The sequence below is a fragment of the Stegodyphus dumicola genome, chromosome X2, assembly GCF_044657685.1.
Source record: "Stegodyphus dumicola isolate Sdum_Otavi_A_Nest chromosome X2, ASM4465768v1".
NCBI classification, from domain to species: Eukaryota; Metazoa; Arthropoda; class Arachnida; order Araneae; family Eresidae; genus Stegodyphus; species Stegodyphus dumicola.
The window spans coordinates 172,810,500-172,835,652 of record NC_140781.1 but is presented as its reverse complement, the minus strand read 5'-3'; the positions used below and the strand labels follow the sequence as shown (position 1 = coordinate 172,835,652).

At 33.9% G+C, this 25,153-nt stretch overlaps 1 protein-coding gene across 1 annotated transcript in view; it reads right to left on the bottom strand.

The window, feature by feature from the left end:
• Positions 1-25,153, bottom strand: part of LOC118192228 (uncharacterized) — a 115,144-nt gene that overhangs the window by 53,068 nt on the left and 36,923 nt on the right. Inside the window, exons 3-7 of the mRNA XM_035363141.2 lie at positions 24,429-24,594; positions 19,642-19,775; positions 18,865-19,007; positions 18,679-18,775; positions 7,497-7,822 (exon numbers count right to left, since the gene is read on the bottom strand). Coding sequence (XP_035219032.1) covers positions 7,497-7,822; positions 18,679-18,775; positions 18,865-19,007; positions 19,642-19,775; positions 24,429-24,594 — 866 coding nt within the window. The remainder of the gene's footprint in view (positions 1-7,496; positions 7,823-18,678; positions 18,776-18,864; positions 19,008-19,641; positions 19,776-24,428; positions 24,595-25,153) is intronic.

Sequence of the window (25,153 nt, the reverse complement as noted above, 5' to 3'; positions counted from 1 at the left end):
GTATGCTGACTAACGCAATAACTCGCAAACTATCCAAGTTAAACCAGAATTTTATTTAAAAAGTGAATTCAGTTTCCACTTCGCAATGAATTTTTCTTTCGGATTTTGATGAAGTTAAGCAAACAAACTTTCTAAACAATGTTAATGTTCCGGGGTATTCGAATCAAGTTGAAATGATTGAAAAGAATCCAGAAACATAATATCAGGATTATGTTATCCACAGAGGCTTCAAACACAATCGACAATCGTAAAAGTTCTAGAAAAAATAACCATAATTCCCTGACTAGTCACAGTGTTGTGACAGGCCTGTACTCCAACGAGCTTCTGAATTACATTTAAACAAAAGCAACATTGTTCATGGTTAAAAACAAATACTGAATATAAAATTTCTGTAAATTCCATAAGCTACATATAAAAAAAAATTTAAACTGAATGTAGATTTAAAATCCTAGTATAATTTTCAGTTAGCTGGAAGAAAATCAATAGGCCTAATGTCTCTGAGGCTCACTATTTATTTTATACCTTGCTGTTATAATGTATTACAAAAAACTTGGTGAAGTTCATGTCTTCTTGCTGATTGGTTGGATACTCATCTTCACTTTAATTATTACAGTTTAGTTCATATATCTCCCCTCTCTCAATTAGCATTCCCCATCACAACATTTCTGGGCATTTTTCTGTTACACTGCACTGATTTAATCTGTACTTGTCGATGCAAAATGCAGCGATTAAAAACTCTCGGCCTTTTTTCCATTTGAGAAAGCTCTTGTTTACAATTCCAAAGAAATATTTACCCGCGTTTTGATAATTATAAGAACTGAACCTCACGGAAACAGTGTGACGAATGCAAATGTTAGAAAGAATGCATTACTTTATTAGTTTGTGTTGTGAGGTTCAAATAGAAGCGCAAACGGACCATTTCTAATGTAAGTACAACTACTTGATATTTCAAATTAGTGTTGCTGTTATATTTTAGTTATCTTATTTAAGCTTTAACACGCAACATTAACTCATTTTACATGAAACCTATAAATGGCTGCAATTTTATGTGAGTGTAATATCCGTTGGCAGTAGTAGGCGGTGTCGTTTTTTTCCCTTTGACAGCAGTAATGCCAACTATTGAATAATGTCACTAGAGCAAATTTTCTGCTTAATATATATATTTAACAAACGTTTCATGTTACTCATGGAAAAGGTTTCGCATGATGCACCAAACTGATAATTTCACTAAACTTTTATTCATAAAGGAGTTAAAAACAACACATGCTATCAAAATAACCGAGTTTCATTTGCAATCTAATAAAACTCCGATGTCACCTAGTGAGCAAGTATAGGAAAAATGTTCATTTAGTGAGATAATGTTGCTACATAAGCAAACACTGAACATGAAACTGCGTTTTAAATTCGTGATAAGAATTACCGAGGCAGTTAAGTTTATTAGAAAATGTACAGGTATAATTGCTCATTTGTGCAGAGTTATTCGGGTAACATACACAATTCTAAAACGACGCAAAGATGCAGCTAAATTTGGACCTTCGGTGTATAATGGGAAACTCGTAGCAAATGCCAGAGAACGGCTGAAAGAAGATCGTGTTTGATTGTTAGTGTGATGGCAGATGAATTTGGGCTCATCAGGAGACTTTTAATTAATCTTTAGTGGAAGACTTGGCCAGAAAAATTTCCCTTCCCAGTTTATTCCTCTAAAGATCGAGACGATAATATTGTTCAGAATCAAAAGACCTTTCAGAATTTATCAAAGGAATTAAAAAGCTTTTAAAACTGATTGTGGCTGAGTATAAAATATGGTATTTGAGCTACAGTCTCACAAAAAAAAAGTGTTAAAGTTCTGAGGTAGTAACCATTATCTAAAGGAAATAATTTCATTTTTAAAAGTCAAAAGTGAAGAAAATTGGCGTGCTTCTTCGAAAGCAACAGACTTATTCATCACGAATTTGTTTCTTAGGGACAAATTTTTGATACAGTTTTATTTTAAATATTTTGGAATGCCTATAAAAGAGGAATCTCCGAGTTCGACTAGAATTCTCGGTATATGGTAGCTAGTTTCTTCTTCGCACTAAACAAGCAGTGATATGTATTTTAGAGTAAGGAAGAAGTACTATATGTAAATTAAGATACAATAACACGCCGAACAAATATTAATTTAAAAGTCCAACAACAAAACTCAGCGTTATATTTTCAAATTTTCACAGGACTAGTCTCGATGGTTTGACCGAACCATCATCATCAGCTGCAAAAGCGCAAATGAACGAGATAAGATATAATGATTAGATAAGATAAGATAAGAAAGTCTGCACAGGAGATAAGCTACTGGCGCCATCTGTTGATGAAACCAGAACTAAAACATAATTTATTTAAAGGCTGAAGGCAAAGATGGATTGGAATTAGGGTCGTTAACTAGAACAGAAAGATTTTTTTGAATGTGAAGTGCCTCTAGAAAATCCAGTTTACCAATGGAAGATGTTTTTTGAATAATTTTGGCAGCAGAAAAAGTGAAAATGTAATTTTCGGACCAACAATGCTGGGCAACAGAAGACTTCTGTGTTTCCTTTTTTCAATTATATGCCTCATGTTCCTTAATGCGCAATTTTAAGGCTCTCTTAATTTGGCCAGTGTAAATTAAACCACACTGGCAAGGAATCCTGCAAATACACCAGTAATTCATATCCGGAATAGGGTCCTTGAGTATGGAATTTGGGATTTTATTGATGGAAGATAATTTACATTTGCCAAACTAAGAGAGCTTTAAAATTTCGCGTTAAGGAACATGAGGCATATGTTAGAAAAAAGGAAACACAGAAGTCTTCTGTTGCCCAACATTTTTGGTCCGAAAATCACACATTCAATTTTTCTGCTGCCAAAATTATTCAAAAAACATCTTCCATTAGTGAACTGGATTTTCTAGAGGCATTTCACATTCAAAAAAATCAATCTTTCTGTTCTAGTTAAAGCCCCTAATTCTAATCCATCTTTGCCTTCAGCCTTTAAAAATATTATATTTTAGTTCTGATTTCATCAACAAATGGCGCCAGTAACTTATCTCCTGTCCAGACTTTCTTATCTTATCTAATCATTATATCTTATTTCTTTCATTTGCGCTTTTGCAGCTGAGGATGATGGTTCGGTCAAACCATCGAAACTAGCCCTGTGAAAATTTAAAAATAGAACGCTGATTTTTGTTGCTTGACTTCAAAATTAATACTATATGTGCTTAAAGACCAAACTGTTCGAATCAAAAACAAAACCAGATATATCCTCCTACAATTATTTTCTGTTCCCAAAGGCGCCTCTCTGACGACAGCAAAGACATCCTTAAAATTGTAACATTGATTATTCCAGAAAACAGTGCCACTCCTAGACCATTGGCTGCCCCCCGTACTTTCCTAGAATTACCGCCCCTAGGCCACTGGCTACCCGCGTACTTTTCAAGAATTGCCGACCCTAGGCCACTGGCTGCCCGTGTACTTTCCTAAGATTGCCGCCCCCAAAATTAAAAAAAAATGCTCAAAGTCTAATAAAATTTTTATTTCATATTCACTAATGGTGTATTTAATTATGGCAAAGCACACTAGGGCTATCTGCCTAAGAGGAGGGATGCCTTCGTGGAGGACTTTCTAAGGGAAACTGGCTCGTATACACGTTACACATGGGGAAAACCACGAAAACGCCCATGCAGCCAGCCCGTTCGCGGGATTCGAACCTCGGACCGAACTACCAGTGTTCAGCGACTTTACCGCTCGGCCGCTGGTGGGCCCCATATTCACTAATGACAAATTGTATTAAAAGTACTTTCATATGACAAGTATTTACAATGAATTTAAAATACTTAGTTGTGGTATCGCAAGAGTCCGGCCGCTCTGATTTTCGCCGCCCGCGTACTTTTACGCGCTGCACCCCCGCTAAGAACGGACCTGCCAGACTGCATATAGGTATGCACAAATCGTTCCACGCATTGTTAGATTGTATAATTCGATGTATAGATGCAAAGGAGATATACTTTGAATGCAAAAAAGTCTTTATCATTTCTTTGTTTTACAAATTCAGTCTGATTATTTAATTGTCAGAGAGTATGCGTAGGGAGGACTAAACATGTAGAGTTTGTAAAGCCATGTTTACAGCGATTTAAAAGCGATATATAGAGAATTCCATTGCATTAACATGTGTAAATATTAAAGAAGATCTAGACTGATTAATTGACAATGAAGGAATAAATCAAAATCTCATAAAAATCAGCATTTTGTCTTCAAAATTTAACACTGTAATTAAAAATATTCAACTTTCGCCCACACACCATAGAAAATGGCCATAACTTTGCTTTTTTTTTTCCCTCCAAAAATCTGTGATTACTGTGAAACACCATCATCAGCTGACTAGATCAGTCTCCTTATATTTGCATAGAAGAAGAAAAAATTATATTACTGGTGATAATAAAATTTTAATGCCAAACCAGTTCATTAAATTTTCTCCAAACTGCTAAAAATATAACTTCACAATGTGTTTTCTCCGTAAGCAATCGAGAGGTCCGAAGTTCGAATCCCGCCGAGGAAACTTCATGTTTCTCTTATTTCCTGACTCCAAAAAATTTCAAAAGAGTCTATAAACGTATCTGTAACGATTACATAAAATAGAGTTTTAATTGTTTTCGTTGATTTCAAGCCTTATTTAAATCCTTGATCAAATTACATTATTCTACGAATCACTAATTAGTAAATATCAGCTATTGTGAATCATCAGAATTTCATAGAACAAAGTCTGAGAATCATTACAGATTAAATAACAATACTCCCTATTATTGCTTTAAGTCAGCACTTATCTTCTTTAATAAAGAAAATTAAATGAGAATTCAGAATTTTATCCGAAGAATGAAGACCGAATTTTACGGCATAAAAAATTATGTGATCATATGTTTGTATTATGATGAGCTTACTTCAATGTTCTTTTCTACTAAAACATGGATAAGGGAAATGTAATGAAAATTTTCTGAAATCTAAACCGTTAGCAGATGCATAACAAATTCTGGAAAAATTTATTTAAAAACATATGAAATTACAACATATGAAATGGAAAATACGCTTACAAAAGTATAAAACACATTATATTCTCTCTATTATTTTGTCTTGATATTATAGAGACAGAAATATCAAACGAAAATTTCTAAATACTTAAATATTTGAGGCAGATTTTAACAATAGATATTTAAACTGCTGATGAATATTAGACCAGGATTTTTATATTGCGGAATATGGTGTATATATATATATGGTAAACTTGGCAGATATGGACACATTTAAGCAAATGCTCATATTACACGTAATAGTTTTGAATTTGTGCATTCGTACCCCGGCGTTGGCAATGAAGTGTCATGGCGAGTATGTGATCAGTTTGTGTTGTGAGGTTCAAATAGAAGTGCAAACGGACCATTTCTAATGTAAGTACAACTACTTGATATTTCAAATTAGTGTTGCTGTTATATTTTAGTTATCTTATTTAAGCTTTAACACGCAACATTAATTCATTTTACATGAAACCTATAAATGGCTGCAATTTTATGTGAGTGTAATATCCGTTGGCAGTAGTAGGCGGTGTCGTTTTTTTCCCTTTGACAGCAGTAATGCCAACTATTGAATAATGTCACTAGAGCAAATATAGACAGTAAGATCACGGGTAATATGGGCAGTACCAAAATGTTATGATATTTTCTTTTCATGAAGCAATTATTATGATGAAAATCAAGGACAGGAATAGATGCAATGTTGTGGCTTTTGTTCATCCTGGTTCCATGAGGAATGTGTTGAGTTAGAGGGTGACTCGTCCTATTGTAATAAGTGTAGCGTATGATACAAGTACTAGTCCTCATTAAGAGTTGTTCTTCTTTAGATTTGTAATAATTTTGTTAATTTAATAGTTTATTTGATTTTCACTATTCAATTATTTTTAATTTATAGATAAAAACTTGGACCTTTTTTGTGATCCAATTTATTAATAACAAAAGTTTAATTTTACGTCTTATCATTTGCTAGACTTATAATTTGTGTAAAAATGCATTTCTGTTTGGAAATGGTAAATGTAGAGATGACAGTTTTTCTTACCTTAATAATAATGCAAGCTGCCCATATTTCCGACCAATTGTGCCCATATTACCTAAAGTGTTAGTCAAATATGGGTAACTTTTCTTCACAAATTATAAATTAACCCAGTTTCTTGCTGGACATGGGAATTTTAAAAGTTATTTGAACAGATTTAAGTTGAGTCCTGAGTCTGTCTGTGACTGTGGCCTCGGCGGCGAGGAGAATATTGAACATGTGCTTCTTCTATGTCCTAAATATGAGAGCGAAAGAAAACTCTTGAAACTGGGACTGAAAAATTTTAATATTAACTGGCCTCCAGAGTTTTACCAATTTAATTCCGAGAGAAGTGCTTTTAACACTTTTTGTCAATTCATTGTAAAACTGTGTAATCATTCTTAATTTTATTTCAATTTTCTCTTCTGTTTATTTTGTATTGTGTTTCATACTTACTTCTGTAAGCCCCATGCCATACTATGTGGTACATGGAGAACTTGTTGTGTTTCTTTTAATAAAAATAATAATAAAAAAAATATGGGTAACTGCAGAATTTGTTCAAGGAGCTTCTTAATACACATAGCAATAGTCAGAGGTTTATTCATATACCATTGGAAAGACTGTACTCTAAAGTTTGAAATATATTAATTTCAGAGAAATGGAAAGCGTTTTAGTGTAGTATATTTCCAAATAATATTTTCTTTTTATTTCAATTGAAATTTGTGGCCACAGTTCCCATGGTACTCTAATTGTGCCTATTTCAAAACATTTACTTTTGATATCTTTGCGGTAAAAGGAGAAGCAGTAACAGTCTACATTCGCCGAGGAGCAGAAGCAAAGTGCATAGTTATCCAGTATGGAGTTTATTAAGAGAAAAATTTCGGTTCTCGAAATATTGAGTCTTATCTGTTTTCGTGAAGTCCAGACTGCTGTTCTCTGCTTTTGTTCGTTTATTTATGCATGTAACTTTTAATGTTTTAGTTAACTTACTTCTGTAAGCCCCATGTTGTACATATGTAGTGCACGGGGAGTCTGTATGTTTTCAAATAAAAAAAAAATTACGAATTAGCTACGTCATCATCGTTATGTAAAAGACACATGATAGGATTAATCTAGAAATGACGCAGTCCAGGAAAAAAAATTGTCATTTTTAGAATAGAGAGAGAAAGTACTCAAATTAAAATGAAGAATTAAAGGAGCTATTGATAATTTAGGCTATAATTTTGATTCATGTAATTTTTACATTATATATGTATATATTATTTGCAACAACATGTGATGAAATACTAAAATAACAAAAATGAGAAATTTAACCTAGAGTTTGCTTCCTTGCAGTTATATGAAATAGCTACATTTGGTATTCTTATTTTTTTAATATATAACTATATTATTAAGGTAAAAGAAGAGATAATTTACCTGTTGTTTAAGCCGACACAATTATATATATAAGGGCAATGGTGATCGAAATGTCGAACACAGCGATTACAAACTCGACAATGCTTAGCTCGCAATGGACGCACAGTTCTACACGTATGGCATAGCTGTGGCATGGGCAACTTGTTCTTTTGGAACTTGTCGAATTTCGCTAATTCACTTATGGTGCGATGATAGTCTTCGGTGTCCAGTGCTAAATAACCTGGATCAAGACTATGGGCTATAATAAGGCTGAGCCACATGACTGCATTTGTAAATAGGAAGACTAAATGAACACCTGTGTATTCATCCCATGTAAGAGGAACGCACTGAAAAATACAAAAACACATTACTTATTAGATGTAGAAAGTCTCATTTTATTATCTTAATATGATGCAGGAAATAAACAGCAATGAGTATTTTTTACACCTAATTGTAATAAAATACACAATTTTGTGCGTATAAATATTTCCAATAATTTAATTAATATCGAGGATTTTATGCGTCTATATATTGGACATGGACAAGTTAAGGACTCTATCTGTACATTCTAATGAAAGACTTGATTTATAGGCACTACCAAATCAATTAAATAAAATAACACTTTCATTGGAAATAATGGCAAGTTTGAAGAAACCATTTTGTAAAACTGTGTCAAACTTATTTACTTATGCTAAATATAAATTCACTTGTAAGGTTTCTGTCTGAATTATAAACGATATTTTCACTTTAAAATTAATCAACGATTAAGTTACAAATAGTTACAGAGATATATGTCAATAATAACAATAACAAAAACTTTTTAAAAATGTTTCATTGAGGTATTTACAAAGTGAAGCGCTGCTCTTCGCAGTAACTGACCAAATACAATAACTCAAACTAAACTAGCAATACGTAATATTAAAAAACCTTAACATAATAAATGAATTTAGAGAATTACTTCCATTTCTTTAACTTCAATAGATAATCAATTAATAAAGACTTCTCCTCGATAAATTTCGGGAAGCATTTATCAAGTAATTACTCTATACGGAGCACGGCACGATCTATTGACATCATGTTGATAATATTCAATTTTAAATGAACTTAGAGAATTACTTTCATTTCTTGAACTTAAATCAACAATTAGTTAATAAAGGCTTCATTCACAGCTCATAAAAAATTCTCGACAATCCTCGACGGCACGATCTATTGATATCATTTTAATAATATTCAGTTAATATCAATCCTACTCACCTATTGCCAATGCAGGCAATAAGTTAATTCACATAACTGCTTTTTCATATGCTTTAATTACAATATTTTCTATACTCGAATGTCATCTGTAACTGGAGAAATTTTGGTAAAGGTGAAACTAATATCAAATGTTAATTCAAGCAATAGAAACATTGCAATCCTTATACGTGGCTATATCATCAGACTGTAATGAGGCTGACTGCTTATAAAAGCACTTTCTATTGTCACAAACTCACTTATTGATGAAATAATAAATAAACAAAAAATTTACACTTCTAAAAATGATTTACAGTAAAGCATTTTGCATTTGATTTCATTTTAAAATTGCCTGATAATAAAATATTTACTAAAGAATTTGTGCCAAGTTTATAATTGAGTTTCGTTTTACGCGTTTTTGAGATTTTTTTCATACCGCTTTGTGAAAGTGTCTTGCACTATTTTGCGTATATCTACGCAAAATGTCTCAAAAACCAGGAGATCTAAGTCAGACGACATTTCCTTCTCTTTCACGTAGTTCTTATCAAGCATTCTGTGTGACTGACCAAAATTGAATAGTCTCAAGTCATTACAGAAAACTTCACTTTTTCAAACATTTATTTAAAGAAAGCAGCTCAAAATCTGTTAATTTCGTCTCATTTACCCTCAAATTTAAACCTTTGGAAATGTAGCAAAATAGAGACCTATTTTCTGATAATTCTCTAGCAATTTTTGCTATTAAAAGAAAGCAGACAACATTACAGAGCTTAGTATCTAAACGAAGAAGTTCTGAAACTGTTTACAATCAAATCTAGATAATTCGTCAATCTCAGGACTTATTATGGGGGATAACTTCTAAGGCAAAAAAAAAATAAATTGATCTTAAGCATTTTCTCATTAAATTTAAAACTTAAATGTGATAAGAAAAGCATTCTATTCGTACACATTTTTTTTTTTTTTTTTTTTTTTTTGCTTTACCTTAAAATAACTGTTGATTCAACATCCGTTACACATGAAGTTAGTTTTTCCGTTTAATTTTGAACTGAATTTTGCCTTCAGATGCAAGAAAAATGTTTAAAGAAAATTCTAGTGTTTGTCTTGCTTTAGCAAACGAGGCTTTGTTAACAACTATTTTGCCTAAACATGTATTACTTCCGCTTTGCTTTTAATAGTTATGTTATAATCATTTACTCACTTGCAATTTTTGGATGATTTTTTATATTTACAAAAAAAGATTCTTCATACGATTGCATAAAACTTTAAAAGCTTAAAAAATGTAATTGAACCAAATCGTTCTTTTCAAATTTACAATTTAAACGAAGCGAAAAAAATTAATAAAATCTTTTTTATATTTTGCCATTCGCAAAGCCATCTCTATTTCTAAGCTGATTTGTAGTGCATAAAATTGTAATTAAAATAAGTAATTTTGGAGGTTAAAAGTTTCGCCGTTATATCTTTAATTCTGTAGTCTGGAGTAGTTTCTCAGTGCTCAGGAATTTTAGAGTGAGTCAGGAAGAGGAAATAGCTATGACAAAACATTTGGATTGGGACAGAAGGAGGTGAGAATCGCGTGGACAGCGTGCACCGGAGATTGTGTTTTCTGGTTGATATGTTGATACGTGAGTAGATTCCTTGCGTTCAGCCCGGTAAAAGGGCTCTTTTAGGTCAGTGAGATAAAGCCAAGAAGGGGCGCATGACTGTGCAGGATCAGGATGAGTATAAAATGAAGATAAGAACAAGGGTAATGCAGACCACAGCAAATGAGGGGTATGGAGTAGATAGAGATGGAGTGTGGGATAGAACAATGTGAGAGGGGCGTGAGCGTACAAATGTGAAGCAGAGCTGTGAAGCAGAGAGGTTATTAAACTCCCGCTATTTTTTATTACTCTGCCTAAGAAACCCAAATCCAAGTATATACACAACGAAACTCACTTATGTGAACGTGAATAATTAAATTAGGAATTAAAGTCGAAAATTATAAAGGTAGATCGGGCACGCTACAATGCCATAGGTGCCAAGGATTTCATCATACGCAAACTGGCTGTAACTATGCACCCAAGTGCGTCAGATGCGGAGAGGAACATTTGTCCTTTGAATTCTCTAATAAAAACTCTGACTTGCCACCACGTTGTGCGAACTGTAAACAACCTCCCACCTCGAACTTTAGGGGGTGCAAGATGTTCCCTAAAAAGAAACACGATAAACCAAAAGTGTATCCTAGTAGGGTTATAGAAAACAAAACATTAGCACAAGCACTGTCTACTGATTTGTACGCAGACAAGATCAAAGAAGCAAGAACTGTATTTGCACACCTGGCTGAACTCGTGTCGGTCATAAAGAGCTCTGGCTTTCTTTTAACTCAACAACTAGGACAAAATGTACCTATACAAGATGACAAAATTCCTATAAATCAGGATCTTAATGGATAAGTACACTTTAAAAGGAGATCCTATAAAATTAGCATTTTGGAATGCTTTTAACATTCAGAACAAATTGACGGAACCTTCCTTAACACTCATAATATTGATATAGCCCTTGTCACAGAGACCTTTGCCACGACATGCGTGCGTATTAATTTGCCTAATTACGCACATATAGGTGCGATCTTCTGAGTCACCGGGTTGGGGGCGCAACTCACTCCAGTCCTGTTTGATAAGCCAAGATAGAAACGATGGGCATGAGATGGTCACAGTCTCAGTGAAGTTACCGCAATATGGAAATTTGAACTTCATTTCATTCTATAATCCGCCCCATGTGCAGCTGACGGAAAATATTCTCTCCGAAGTCTTATCTGACAATAATAAGTATATTCTTACTGGAGATCTTAACGCAAAGCACTCGGAATGGGGCTGTCGCAAGACGAACAGAAATGGAAAAGTGCTCTATGAGTTTCTTAATAATTACCCAGTTGCTCTGCAAGTTACTGAGGAGTATACGTACAGACCCCAGAACCCTAGAAACGCAGACATTCTTGATATTCTTCTGACAAATACTTCGATCCCTATTTACACTGAAGTAAAGCATGAATTAAATTTTGACCATATATCGGTCACTGCAATTTTAGGTACTACTAAGGAGGTCGAAACTGAGATGATTCGCACGACAGACTGGACCAAATTCCAGGAGTTTCTCGGTCAGAATCCGCCCAACTTTGATACTCTGGGTTCGCGGGAGGACATAGATGATGCAATTGATATCCTCACTGAGTCGATCAACAATGCTATAGAAAATGCGTCTAGGCATGTGAGGAGAAATAACAACACAGGCATTCTGCCTTAAGAAAGTAAGGAGATGATAAAAGATAGAAATAGGATGAGAAAGATATGGCATCTTACATGGAGTCCGCATGTAAAAAGAGATATGAACAAATTAAATAAATTAATTCAAAAGAAAATTAATGCACATAAGAGAGAAGTTTGTGAGGACAAAATTCAGAATCTTAGTTCGAATGATGGCACACTCTGGGCTTTCATGCGAAACTTGAAAAGGCAGCGTACATGCAATAAATCGATTTACACAGAAAATTCTGTTGCTCTCAATAATAAAGATAAATCGACGGTTCTCGCAGACCATATAGAAGAACAGTTTAGACCTAATGTGACACCCAGGGACATTAATTTCGTCTATGAGAGGCTTGCTACTTTGTCAGAGATGGCTAAACGCCCACACAGCAAGGAGATACATGGCCACTGCTACTTCTAGTGAGATTAGAGAGATCACTAAGAAGCTTAAAGTCAAAAAAGCTTCAGGCATTGATGGAATTAACAATACCGCTCTTAGAAATCTGCCGTGCAATGTTGTGACAAAATTATCACTGCGTGTCTCAGTCAAAGCTATTTTTTCACAAAGTGAAAAATTGCAAAGGTCACTTTACTGCTTAAGCCCGGGAAGGATAACACTAAGCCAGATGGGTACAGGCCCATTAGCTTGCTTTCGGGCCTAGGAAAGATTTTCGAAAGAGTAATCTACAGTAGATTGAAGAATTATATTGAATTACTGCCTCAGGAGCAATTTGGTTTTCGGAGAAAGCTATCCACAACGAAGCAGCTGGTCCGGCTCGTCGAGTTTTGTGGGGATGCGCTCCACAAAAAGCAAAATGTCGCCTTACTCATGCTAGACGTGGCGAAGGCTTTCGACCGCGTCTGGCATGAAGGGCTTATTTATCAGCTTATAAATCTCCCTATGGATAGAGAGCTAATTCAGTTGATCATGTCATTTATTACCAATAGAAAGTTTACTGTTGCTATAGGTACTGAATTCTCCAGCTTGCGCACCATGAATGCAGGCGTCCGTCAAGGGTACATTTTCGGGCCCGTCCTGTATTTATTTTATGTTCACGACTTTCCCAGAGTTCACATAGATAGAAATCACATTCTTGGGTGCTATGCGGATGATACGGCATTAGCCGTAAAGTCCACAAACGCACACCATGCGATCAAAAAGTTACAGGAGCTCCTGCCAGATGTTGAAAAATGGTGCACGAAGTGGCGAACTGCCATAAATGCAAACAAGTCGCAATTGTTAATAATAAGAAGGAAGAATAGCCGTTTGAGAATTATTAGCAAGCTTTACTTATTCTCTGAAGAGATTCATAGAATCAGTAAGGCGACGTACTTGGGAGTGTTGTTAAATGAAAGATTAAAGATATCTTTGTAGCCCGCTTTCTCACAGGTGATTGCTTTAGCGAAGAAGTTTTCGTTTTGCCTGAGAATGGAGTCTTCGATATTTTCAGTATTGAGGTCTTTATGGATGTCCTTGTTCCGAATATAGTAAAGTAGATGCTTTTGTAATATAGAAGAAATATAGTAAATTAGCTTTGAGGACCATCCTTAGAATCTTGTTCTGAAGTATTTGGATTTTGTTTATGTTATTGCCATTGATGGTAATCCAGGCAGGAGAAGCGTAGGTACAGAAAGGACGAATGATGGCTTTGTATATGTGGAATTTTTTCTTGAGAAAAAGGATGGAGTTACTGCTGAGTAGAGGCTTGAAGAAGTTTAGAAAGCCATAGGCGTTCCTGAGGATATTACTGGCATGGCTGTGTTGTTTACTGGTGCGGCAGCATAGGTACATATAGGACGAATGATGACTTTGTGGAGTTTTTTTATTGAGAAAAAGGGTGAGTAGACTTCTGAGTAGAGGCTTGAGGGAGTTAAGTAGCCATGGGCGTTACCAAAGATTTTACTGGTGTGGTTGTTTCCAAGGCGGCCGCGAATGAAAAAAAAAAAAATTTTGCGTCTTTTGCTAGAACTTGCCTTTGTCTGAAAAAGAAGGAAGCATTAGGTTTTGCAAAATGAATCGTTCGTTGCAGATAAAAATGTGTGGGTCAAAGGAATTTAGGCAGTTAAAAACAATATGACTTTTTCGCTTCGAAAGATAGCAAGATCCTTGAATCCGTTTCTACTGGTGTTGAAACCCTGTTGCGGAGTTCTGTAATCAATGACGCAGCTTTTCTGTTGGTTTAAGGAAAATTTCAGAATTAAGCAGTTGGCCAAACAAGAATTACGCCATTGGAAAGCAATCTTAATTTTCTTAAGCTGCCAATAATTTAAAGAAGGCGTTTACAACGAGAATTCGTCTGAGTTTCCTCGTCGTCTAAACAGGGCAAATTTGCGTGGCTTTCAAGATATGGAGGAGGAGGAAAAAAAAAAAAGGGGGGGAAAGGAGTGGGCTGGTCTGCCTCGCCAGCGGTCTAGGACTCCCATTTTCAGGGGAAAAAACGCGAATTCTGCAGCAGTTTCTGATTCTCCATTCCTAAAATCTCCCCTTTTGAAGATTTTTTCCCTTCGCTTTCGGATGTCGTTACCTTAAGAGGTATAAAAAATGAAATTAATGCCTGTGTTTAATATGTGCCAGGGTCGTCTCTACGCATGGGCCAAGGGGGCACTTGCCCGGGAGCCCCATAGGCATAGCAGCCCCATGCTAATACATTTATATTTCATTTCTTGGAGTGGTTGTTATTAGAGGTTCCAGCACACGGGTTTGCTCACGGGCCTATAATACTACTCTTCAGATGGCACTGGATGAAGTTTTGTGTGATAACCCATCGGTGGTACGTTGTACATGCGACTTTCTTTTGATGGATGGTAGATTATTTAATTGCGCCATGTGTGTCTCTGCAAACAAGAACGTGATGGACCAACGAAGTTTAATATCCGTGGCTACTCTATGGCAGAAATTCATGGCCACTGGTTTATTTGGACATTTCCTGAACGATCTATTGGAATGGATTGTAAGATGCATGGAACTGTAATGAATTTAGCCGGCGGGATAATGCAAATAAATATGAGTTTTTAATGGTTATCTGTTGATTTTCAATTAAAATATTTACAATCGCTTAAGGTGAAGATGTGAAGAAAATGAAGGTAAAGAAAAAGAAGGTGAAGAAAATACTTTATTATTTTCAAGTGAATTTTAATTAAATAAAAAAAATGAAATATCAGTTTAAGTTTCGAAAAGAAACGAATATGGAATCTTCAGTATCTCTTGAGCAAAAATAGCAATTTTAATATTCATCTTTTATAGGGTGAATAGCGATCTAAATTTAATTGAAATTTATATGTCATTCTGTTGAATTGTTTTTAATTTTAAGAAATGTTTCTGTTGGTACCTAGCCAGTTATCCCAGTAAAGTTATGAAAACTTAGAAATTAATAAAGTACTTCAGTAAATTATTAGTACTCTTTCATGTCACTCTATGCTTTATCCGCGGGGAGTGATTAGGCATCTATGTAATAAACCTGGGTTTAGAAAAAATGGGGTTTTGAATTTGGAATAAATAAATTATTAGGCTATTCAGATATCCAGTGTACTAGTCGGTGCCAACAAAATTACTAAGATTTTCGAATGATAGCTAATTTTCAAATTAGAATATTGAGATAGATTTAAGCATATGATATAAGAATTTATGAATTATATAGTTTGAGGATATTATATTGTTTGGGAATCTGGTGACTGATATATTAAGAACAGATAATTCTTCTTTGATGTCTTGAGGTTTTGTATTTACTGTATCACCATGATTATGAGTTTAGGATTTAAACCAGGGATTCCCTTCATCGATCCTCTTACATTTTTCTCTATAATATACAGCATACAACATAATCACATTAGAAATAATTGCACATACATACTTTAAACATAATAATTAGACTAAAAACACGAACAAAAGTTTTTTAAAGAAAAAATTATTTATCTTATTTATGTTTTATTATTTATGTATTATCATAGTTTTTAATTTTACAGATATAAACAAGTTTTTAGAAATAAACTCACAGATTCTAATTCCACAGAGGTTCGATTTTAATATGGCTATGCTTAATGTATTGATGCGTTTTTTTTTTTTAATATTTGGCCTAAAATTGCTTACATTGATTCTTAGACTACATCGTTTAAAAATATGCAATCTGTTCATTGTTTTCTTCAGTAAATTATTGACTTGACTCAGCAGACTAATAGAAACCTGCTTTTACTAGCTAAGATGCGACAAGTCAATAATGTTTATTCGGTAACAACTTGTATTTTGGGATATTTCTCTCGGATAAATTTTGAATTCCAAAACTTAGTGTATCCATATTTTTTCAATAATACTTATGCTTGAACATCCTACTTCAATGCAATCAACTCTTCTTGTATAATGTTCAGATCAGATAGATCGCAGTTCAACGGTTTTATGATCCATGCTGGCACATTGTGACTCTCAGTGTTTTGGAAGCAAATATTAAAATCTTCATTTAAATTTTGTAAGTGGATTATATATAACAATATATCGTCTGAGGAAATATAATCCCTTTCAGAAACAGACAATCGCACTATCAAAGTAATCACATTAACAAATTAAATTATCAAACTATAAAATACTTTTCGATTCAGTCTAGATATAAAGAAGTCTATTTTAGAACGAAAAGTGAAGAAAACCTAATTTCAGTGAGACTGATATCTCTTTCTTGAAGTTTGTTCTGCGTGGCATTGAACAATGAATAGATATCAGCCAAAGAGAATGTATGTTTTTTTTAAATTTATTAATTGTGTTGCGTTTGGATTGTGAATTTCAAGGCAAAATTCTATCACGGTATTAAAAAAAAATGTGTATAAAACTCTGCAAATAATTACCCTTGGAGAGCCAGCTTACATCGATATGAAGAATTGTAAATTGTGTTCCTACGTTTTTAGCTTTATATACTGCACTCATTACATAAAAAATTTGATTTTAAAATGTATTAAATATTTTTTGTGTTTTCCCCCTCTAAGTGATTATTTTCATATTTATTATTATATTCATATCATTATTTTCATATTTATTTTATATGGTTTCTTCTCTACTACATGATATAGATTTATATCAATAAACAATTAATTATCAATACTATTAATGAATTTCTAGTCATCAATAGATCTTAATTGCGTAGGGTTTCCGTTAGTTCAACTAACTTATTGTTCAAATTTTTGTTACCTTTTCTGAACTCCTCAATGTCCTCCCTCATTTCTTCGCCAGGATGCAAATTTTAAGTTAAGTGAAGTAAATATTTAAATGGGTGAATCTTAGAGTTTATTCAGAGCGTGTTTTCGCTAGCCAGCGCACGTTTTATTTCTGACCTTGCTGTTACACTGATAACGTCTTTTGTCCATTTGAATAATTATCACGCCTGTTAGGTTGTCGAGTCAGCCTAGTTAGCCGTAACTTAAAAGTGCTAATCCAGCACTATTCTTTTTAGACTTGAAATAATTTTTGTAATAAGGTTTAAGTTTCACCGCAAGTTGTCGGTGTTAATGTAAAGCACAAAGTACGTGCCTCTCTGTTCATAGTTGAAATTAATGAAAGGTTATTCTTATCCTTCTTCTGTGCTGGTATTATTTCACGCCTGCGCGAGAAGTCGCCAGGTTTATTACTAGGATCTAAATTAGTTTATGTGGCCTAAAAGAGTTAGATCCTATAATTGTACTGACCAATTGCCGGTGGATATTCAGCTATCGATTCCCATTCGACTTTCTTTAAAATTTCATAAACTTCAAAGTGCGTCAATAATGACTCCGTCGAAAACCCTTGGTTTAAACTAAGCTATCTCTAGTGTATAGAAATGTGTGTTGGGATTTATGTAAAGCGTGTGTTTTCAGAAAGCAGCGATTTTAGTGAAGTACAGAACGATAGCCTTTTTAGAATTTTAGAGTGAGATGCAATTTCATTATTACTAAAAAATATATAGTGATTCAGTTCCACAGCACTAGAGAAGAATAAGCGATTTACTTCACTTTCAGCGATGTTTTTAATTCAGTTAACTTACTTTCGGGTATGTATTAATTTAAACAGATGTCGTATCAATCATTAGATTCAAGTTAAGAGATTAATTTTAATTTTTGTTCCGGCACTCTTAGATTTGGGTAATTGCTAGAAAGGCTGATTTCATTAATTAATTAAATAAACTGTTTTTTTCGTAATATACCAGACTAGGACATTTCAGATGAAACAGCTAAAAATAGACCAATCTGGGCACCAAGACTGAAGGATTCGAAGAATGGACAACATCTGGGAAAAATATGAGCTAAATTTCTTTCTGTAAGATGCAACCCTCATATTGAAATTGTTTATGATGGTGATGACTATGCAAAGGAAACGAATAAGAGAATTCAAGTAATGGAATTGTTTTCAACAGCCAGCGAGGAAACAGCTTTTGGATGCTAAACGGTTTTGCTAAAGAGTGCATCTTCAGAAGAACGTAGTAAGAGAAATTTTTATATCGATAACAAATTTAAATACTTTGGAATTCTGTCAACTGAGAAGGGGGTAAAGAACTGACGTGTTATCCTGGCGACAGCTAAGTTTAAGGATATTCTTCAAAATTAAGCTTCTTGGCGACTCATTAAAAAAAAATAATTGCGTGTAATAAAAAAGCCACTCAATGCACTCGCACCATTAAGTAAAAGCAAATTCACTAAGAAATGTATTCTTAAAATGAATATATAAAAATGAAATTTACCTTTAAAATATACATAGGGTACCCCCAGAAGAAAAGAGTTCCGAGTAGAAAAAACAAAGGTCCTTTGCTGTGCCCATTTGTACCAAACACTAATTGCCTAAAATTAATTGGAAGAGTATTATATTGTAGTTACATGTAATCAATATTCTACTAATTAATTTTAAAGGAATTTTATAGAATGCTTACCAGACATCGAAGTTTGAAAAAATAAATTTTCTTTTTCGTATTTCTTGTTTCAAGTAATCAACTATATCAGTTTGGCCTTGTTCTTCCGCTAGCTGTAACGGTGTTCTATTCTCTTTGTCTGTCAGGTCCAATTCGATTTTATCCTAAATGAACAAAAAACGCAAAATGAAAAATAAAAAAGACAGTTCTCCGAATACATCAATCAGTTATTCAGTTTGAGATTGTTCAGTCTGAAATTAAGAAAAGAAATATCAGTAGTCCCATTGTTCTATAGATACAACAGAATGTAAGACATAATTTATGAAAATAATTATCCATTCTTGCAATTTTTAAGTTATATAAAATCAAACTGCGTAAGACTGTAATTTAGCTGCAATTATAGAGTATATCCACAGGTGTTGTTGTAAACGTCTTCTATTAATGTCTGTAATAGTATTTACATAACGATTTTAAATAAATCTTTTTATTTTGCTTCGGAAAATCACGTGAATTGCTAAGAAAAATATTCTTATTTCGCCAAGATCCAATTTAAGCATTTTCTGAACGAAATTTTTGAAAACTAAATATTTCAAAAAATTCATAAAATAAGATTTCTGAAGCCCAGTATGGAAGAAAAGGTTTAACAATTAACAGTAAATACGCTAAAGTCTACAACAGCCTTTGTCAACCAGTGTGTCGCGACTTAAATACCTTGTCATAAAATATTGGGAGGTATTCGCAAAAATTTCTCGTTTAAACAGTTCTTTTTTTTAATCAAAATTTTTAGATGAAACTCACCTTTTCGCAGAGGTCTTCTACAGCAACAAGATTACCACTTATGCATGCTAAGTGCAATGAAGTATACCCAAAATTGTCTTTCAATCGAGGATCAAAGCCTGAGTAAATTAACAAACGCATAAGGTCTGGATAACCTAGAGAGAAGGTAGAAGAGATTATTGTCATACAGGTAACTTAAAATACTGTTTAAAAAACACCGACATGCACAGAAATGTACAGGGGTTGGACAAAAATATGGAAACACCTTTAAAAAAACATGTTTCTTTGCTTAATATGGTGTAGGAAACCCGTTGGCATCCAAAACAGCTTGCAGTCTTCTCGGAATGAATAAATACAGTTCCTGTATGTTTGCCAAGGGAATATTATACCATTTTTCCTGCAAAACGGTGGCAAGTTCAGATAACGATGTTGGCGGTGGATAACGAGAACGCACTTTCCGTTCCAATGTAGACCACAAAGGTTCGATAATATCCAGGTCTGGTGACTGTGGTGGCCAGGGAAGATGGTACAACTCATCCTCGTGCTCAGAAAACCAGTCCTGGACAATGTGAGCTGTGTGAAGATGGGCTTTGTCGTCTTGGAAGACACCATCACCATCGGGGAACAAAGTTTGTACCATGGGATGAACTTGATCGGCCAAAATGTTCACATAAGTCTTGGCAGTCATGTGCCCTGACACAGTTATCATGGGGCTAGTAGAGAACCACGATATGGCTGCCCAAACCATAACAGAACCCCCGCCATGTTTCACTCTTGGCAACAAGCAGTCTGTATTATAGGCTTGTGATGGTGTTCTCCAGACGTAAACTCGGCCGGAAGTGGGAAACAATGTGAAAGAAGACTCGTCAGACCATATTACTCCCTTCCACTGCTCTATAGTCCAGGCTTTATGACTTAAACATCACCTTTTCCTGTTACGGGCATTAGCATCACTGATGAGTGGCTTCTCAATTGCAGCACGGCCAACAATTCCCTGTTTATGAAGCTCCCTTTTAATTGTTTTGGTACTCACAGGGTTCGGTAACACAACATTCATTTCAGCAGTAACTTTTGCAGCTGTGGTCTTCTTATTTTTCGTCACAATTGCCCTTAATGATCGTCTGTCACAATCACTCAGGATACACTTTCGTCCGCACTGTGATTTAGCAGATGATGTTTTTCCGCTTTTCAAATATGCGGAATAAATCTTCGATACAGTACCTCTTGAAACACTAAACACCTCGGCTACCTTGCTTACGGAAGCACCTACCAAACGTGCTCTAACAATTTGCCCACGTTCGAAGTCTGTTAACTCTGACATAATGCAATGACAACCTCACATAACAGTACTTGGAAAACAACTGAACTGTTTAGCGCATTTACGAAGTTGTATAGGTGGCGTCAGTAGTCAAAAACGCCAGCGCCACCTACATATTTCATTAAAATCAATCTTTCTTTTCAAACATGCATTTCACAAGGTGTTTCCATATTTTTGTCCATCCACTGTATTTACAGATGCGATTGACTCTTGAAATAGGAATAATAAATGATGTCAATATCCTTTTCTTTAGATTTTCCTCATTTAATTTTTAAGTGACCACAAGCTTAATTTTAACAGATTAATGCTGATTTATAAAAACTATCATTTATAAAATCATTCAATTAACATATATTTTGTAAACTATAAACATTAAATGCTCTATTCATTCAGTAAAAATTAGAAGAAAAAAAAAAAGATTTTTTTGACAGCTTGGCTTGGCTTATTAAATACGGCAAAGCACTCGAGGGCTATCTGCATTAAGGGAGGGATGCCTTCATGGAGGACTTATTAAGGGAAACTGGCTCGTATACACGTTACACATGGGGAAAACCACGAAAGCACCCATGCAGCCAGCCCGTTCGCGGGATTCGAACCTCGGACAGAACTACCACTGTTCAGCGACGTTACCGCTCGGCCGCTGGTGGGCCGAGTTTTTTGACAGAAAAGTCATAATAAAGAGAAAATAGTATATATATTGAGTGTTTGCAGGATGAGCTGTCTACTTGTCAGCAACTATCTAATGCGGCTACTTTTTTCCAATATTATTTCATACAATAACAGCACAACTGTTATAATTATCTTTAGAGCCAAAATTCAAAAATGAAGACAATGTGGAAAAAGTTAAATTTATTTAGAGCTTGAAATATTGACGCATTTACAAAAAAAGCAATGACAATACGATTACTTATTACTTATTCTTATTTAATTATTATTTTTTGTATAATTTCCCCTTTTTCAGTGTTATTGTGTATTTGTTTATTTTCTTTGTTAGTGCTAATAACGTATTATGTGTAAGCGTCGTGGTAAACTTTTTGGAACTCGAGGAGTTAGAATTAACAAATAGTAATAATAATTATTATTATTTTATGGTAAAAAGTTATTGCAGTCGAGACTTCCTATAGGTTGGCTTGCACATTAATTAAAAGAATATCATAAACACAATCCTCTTCATCAGAAGTACTGGAAATTTTGCAGCGCTAAAGAAACCTACACTATATTATAAAAAATTAATTTTTTTCTTTAAATGTCATGACTTAAATATATCTTTTCTGTTTATCTTCTTTTTTCAACATGTCGTCACTTCATTACTTACGTTTTAGCTAAATAGAGATTATCTCCTTCTTAACTCATTTTGCTTCTTAAATATTTATATTATTATTTAAATTCGTCAAAATCTTCCAAATGCAAATACGCAGTCAAAATCTTGTCAAAGCACTTCAGTTTTACTTTTTATGTTGCAGGAAATTAGACTCATTTATGTACATGAACAAAAAAATTAGAAAAATTCACGGTTTTACTTCATGAAATTTTATAGTTCATATTCGAGATATATATCTCATAAATTTGGGGCTGAAATTGGAAAAATCAGCAGAATATTTGGCTCGATTGTGGAAATTTTCCCATAAAATCATACATTGATTTTCTTTACCTATCACCTTTGGCTCGTATAATCTAGTCACTAACTTGCATTTTCGAAACATTTAAAAGAAGAAAAGTATTTCATTTGAAGCTGTGTAAAATGACTCTTCTCGTCAAAATTATTTTCTACACTACGAGTAACTCACTACTTTTTCTTTATTTATTAATTTCAAAAACAGCTTCGCAAAGTAGCTATGGACGATTATGTTATAAAGTCCATTCAGAAGAAGTAGATTATAGATCATTTCCGATTTCGCTGGACATTCTTTCTAATAGAATCACATTTACAAAGGCTCGGAAAGGTTCTTGAAACGAAATTGCAAAGAAGATGGACACATCATAATGTAATTAATTAAAAGTCAAGCAAAACTATGTGGATTTTCGGATAATAAAGGCTTCTCCAGTTTTCTCCAGTCAGGTTTCTACTTTGACCTGGTTGAGAATCACCAAGTCTGATCTTTACTAAAAATCTGTCCGAAGAACTTTACTTCTGGATATTTCTTTTGTTTATAATCTGTCCTACGATTTTTGAACAAACAAAGTTCAAATGGAATATAAAAGAATTAGTTAATGATAAAATAAGAAAAGACTGGTAATGACTTCAGTGGTACTAGACAGGAAAATGGTATATTTTTTAATCCCATGCGTGTGATTTCCTTTATGAAAACTACTGACGTCTATTTTTAAAGACTTCAGGTAGTGTGAGTGTTTACATGAAGATAGAGTTCCTTACGCAAATAATTAGAAAGAGATAGAAAAATGAATAATCTGTACCTTATAGATCAACTGATTTTGAAAGGAACAAAGCTGCTCATGTACATTATTTCACATTAATCTTAATACTTTATTTTAACATATTGACATCAGTTTGTAAAATATTTGCTTATACAACTTACTAACGCTTCTTAATTAACTGTATGAGAACTTTACTCTCATTTTAGATAAATGTATGTGAGAATGTTTATTTTGAACACAATATTTTCGAAGACTGTGGTAGAAAAGAGAGAAAAATAAAAGATGTCTGAAGGTGAAATCTATTTACAATCTGACATTTCGGCAAGAGACCGAACTTTACTCGGACTCTTAACAGAACACTGTCGATATATTTTTAGATTTTAGAACTAAACGAAGTTCAGTTGTTGAAAATGTAAAGGATGGCAATGGCTCTATTCGGCAAAGAAAAAAAAATATTTGGGCAAAGATTCAAAATGTGAGGTAACATTTCGACATTTGGCCTATTATTTTAAACGAAGCTGTCAAGACTTGGATATGAACCAAAAGTAAATATGCACGAAAGAATCCAACTGAAATATAAAATGACTGAATTTTCACAGCCAAATTAATTTGATATATCGCACAACAGGAATTGTTGTGCACGGAGTTTCACTAAAGTAGGAATTATTGCATATAATAGATATCGAAACAATACAAATTTTATGCCTAACTGGCACTTGAACTCAGTAGTTTTGAATGATAATGAAACCAATAAAATATACAAAGTATATTTATTATTTAACTCAAGACTGCATGAATGAATGAGAAGAGGTTGGCCAAAATTAGGACGCAATGCTTAGTGTACATGAATTTTAGTATAATTAACTACTTAACTATTACATGCTTTTAAGTAGTATATGTTCTTAACTAATATATGAATTTAAATAGTATAGGTTCTGATACTTGCAACCATTGAATCATTTTGCTTTGAAATTTGACTAAATGTTATTAATTTTTAATTATAATAAATATTTAATTCCCATTTTTTAAAATTGCATTGAAAATATTTTGAAAAACTTTTACATTAATAAACAGAAATTTGCCATAAAATAATGATAAGGTATACAATTCTGACCTTTATATGCTGCCCAATGTAGAGCGGTGTCTCCATTGCGATCACAGATAGCTTTATTTGCACCACGGCCAAGCAGATAGCAAACCAAATGACTGTTACCATGCTGACTGGCTGTTATGAGAGGAGTACACCCATTAATATCACAAATGTCCATGGGCACACCATTCTGCAAGAAATTTGGGTACATTATAACTTCACATTTTTTACTTATAAAAAGATATATATATATATATATATTTGCTAATTATTCCTACTTTTCCTAGCGTATACTGCAATAATTCGGTAGAACAATGTGAAGTTCAATCGATGACTTCCAAAACATGCATTTTCTTTCGTGTTGCCTCTCTAGCTTGTAATACATAATGTAAGCGATTACCACATTATGCGGCCAAAGGTATCCGGGCATCCACTGACACAGACGTTCATTAAAAATCAGAGACTCGTGTGGCCTATAGTAGTATGATTTCAGTTTACCGTTTGTATCCCTAATATCCTTCACTTGTCTGGGAAAACTTTCCATCAGCTTTTGATGTATGGCTGCCGCGAATTACGTTGTCCATGAGAGCTGCAATGAGTCTAGCCACAGAAGATGCGATTTAATCAGGTGCGTTTTAATTCTTTCCAGAGGTGTTCAGTGAAGTTAAAATCGAAACTGTGTGAAAAACAATCCAGTTTTTCAATAATCATCTTTTTCAAACAAAGGAAGCGTGGTTTTCTCTGTTTGG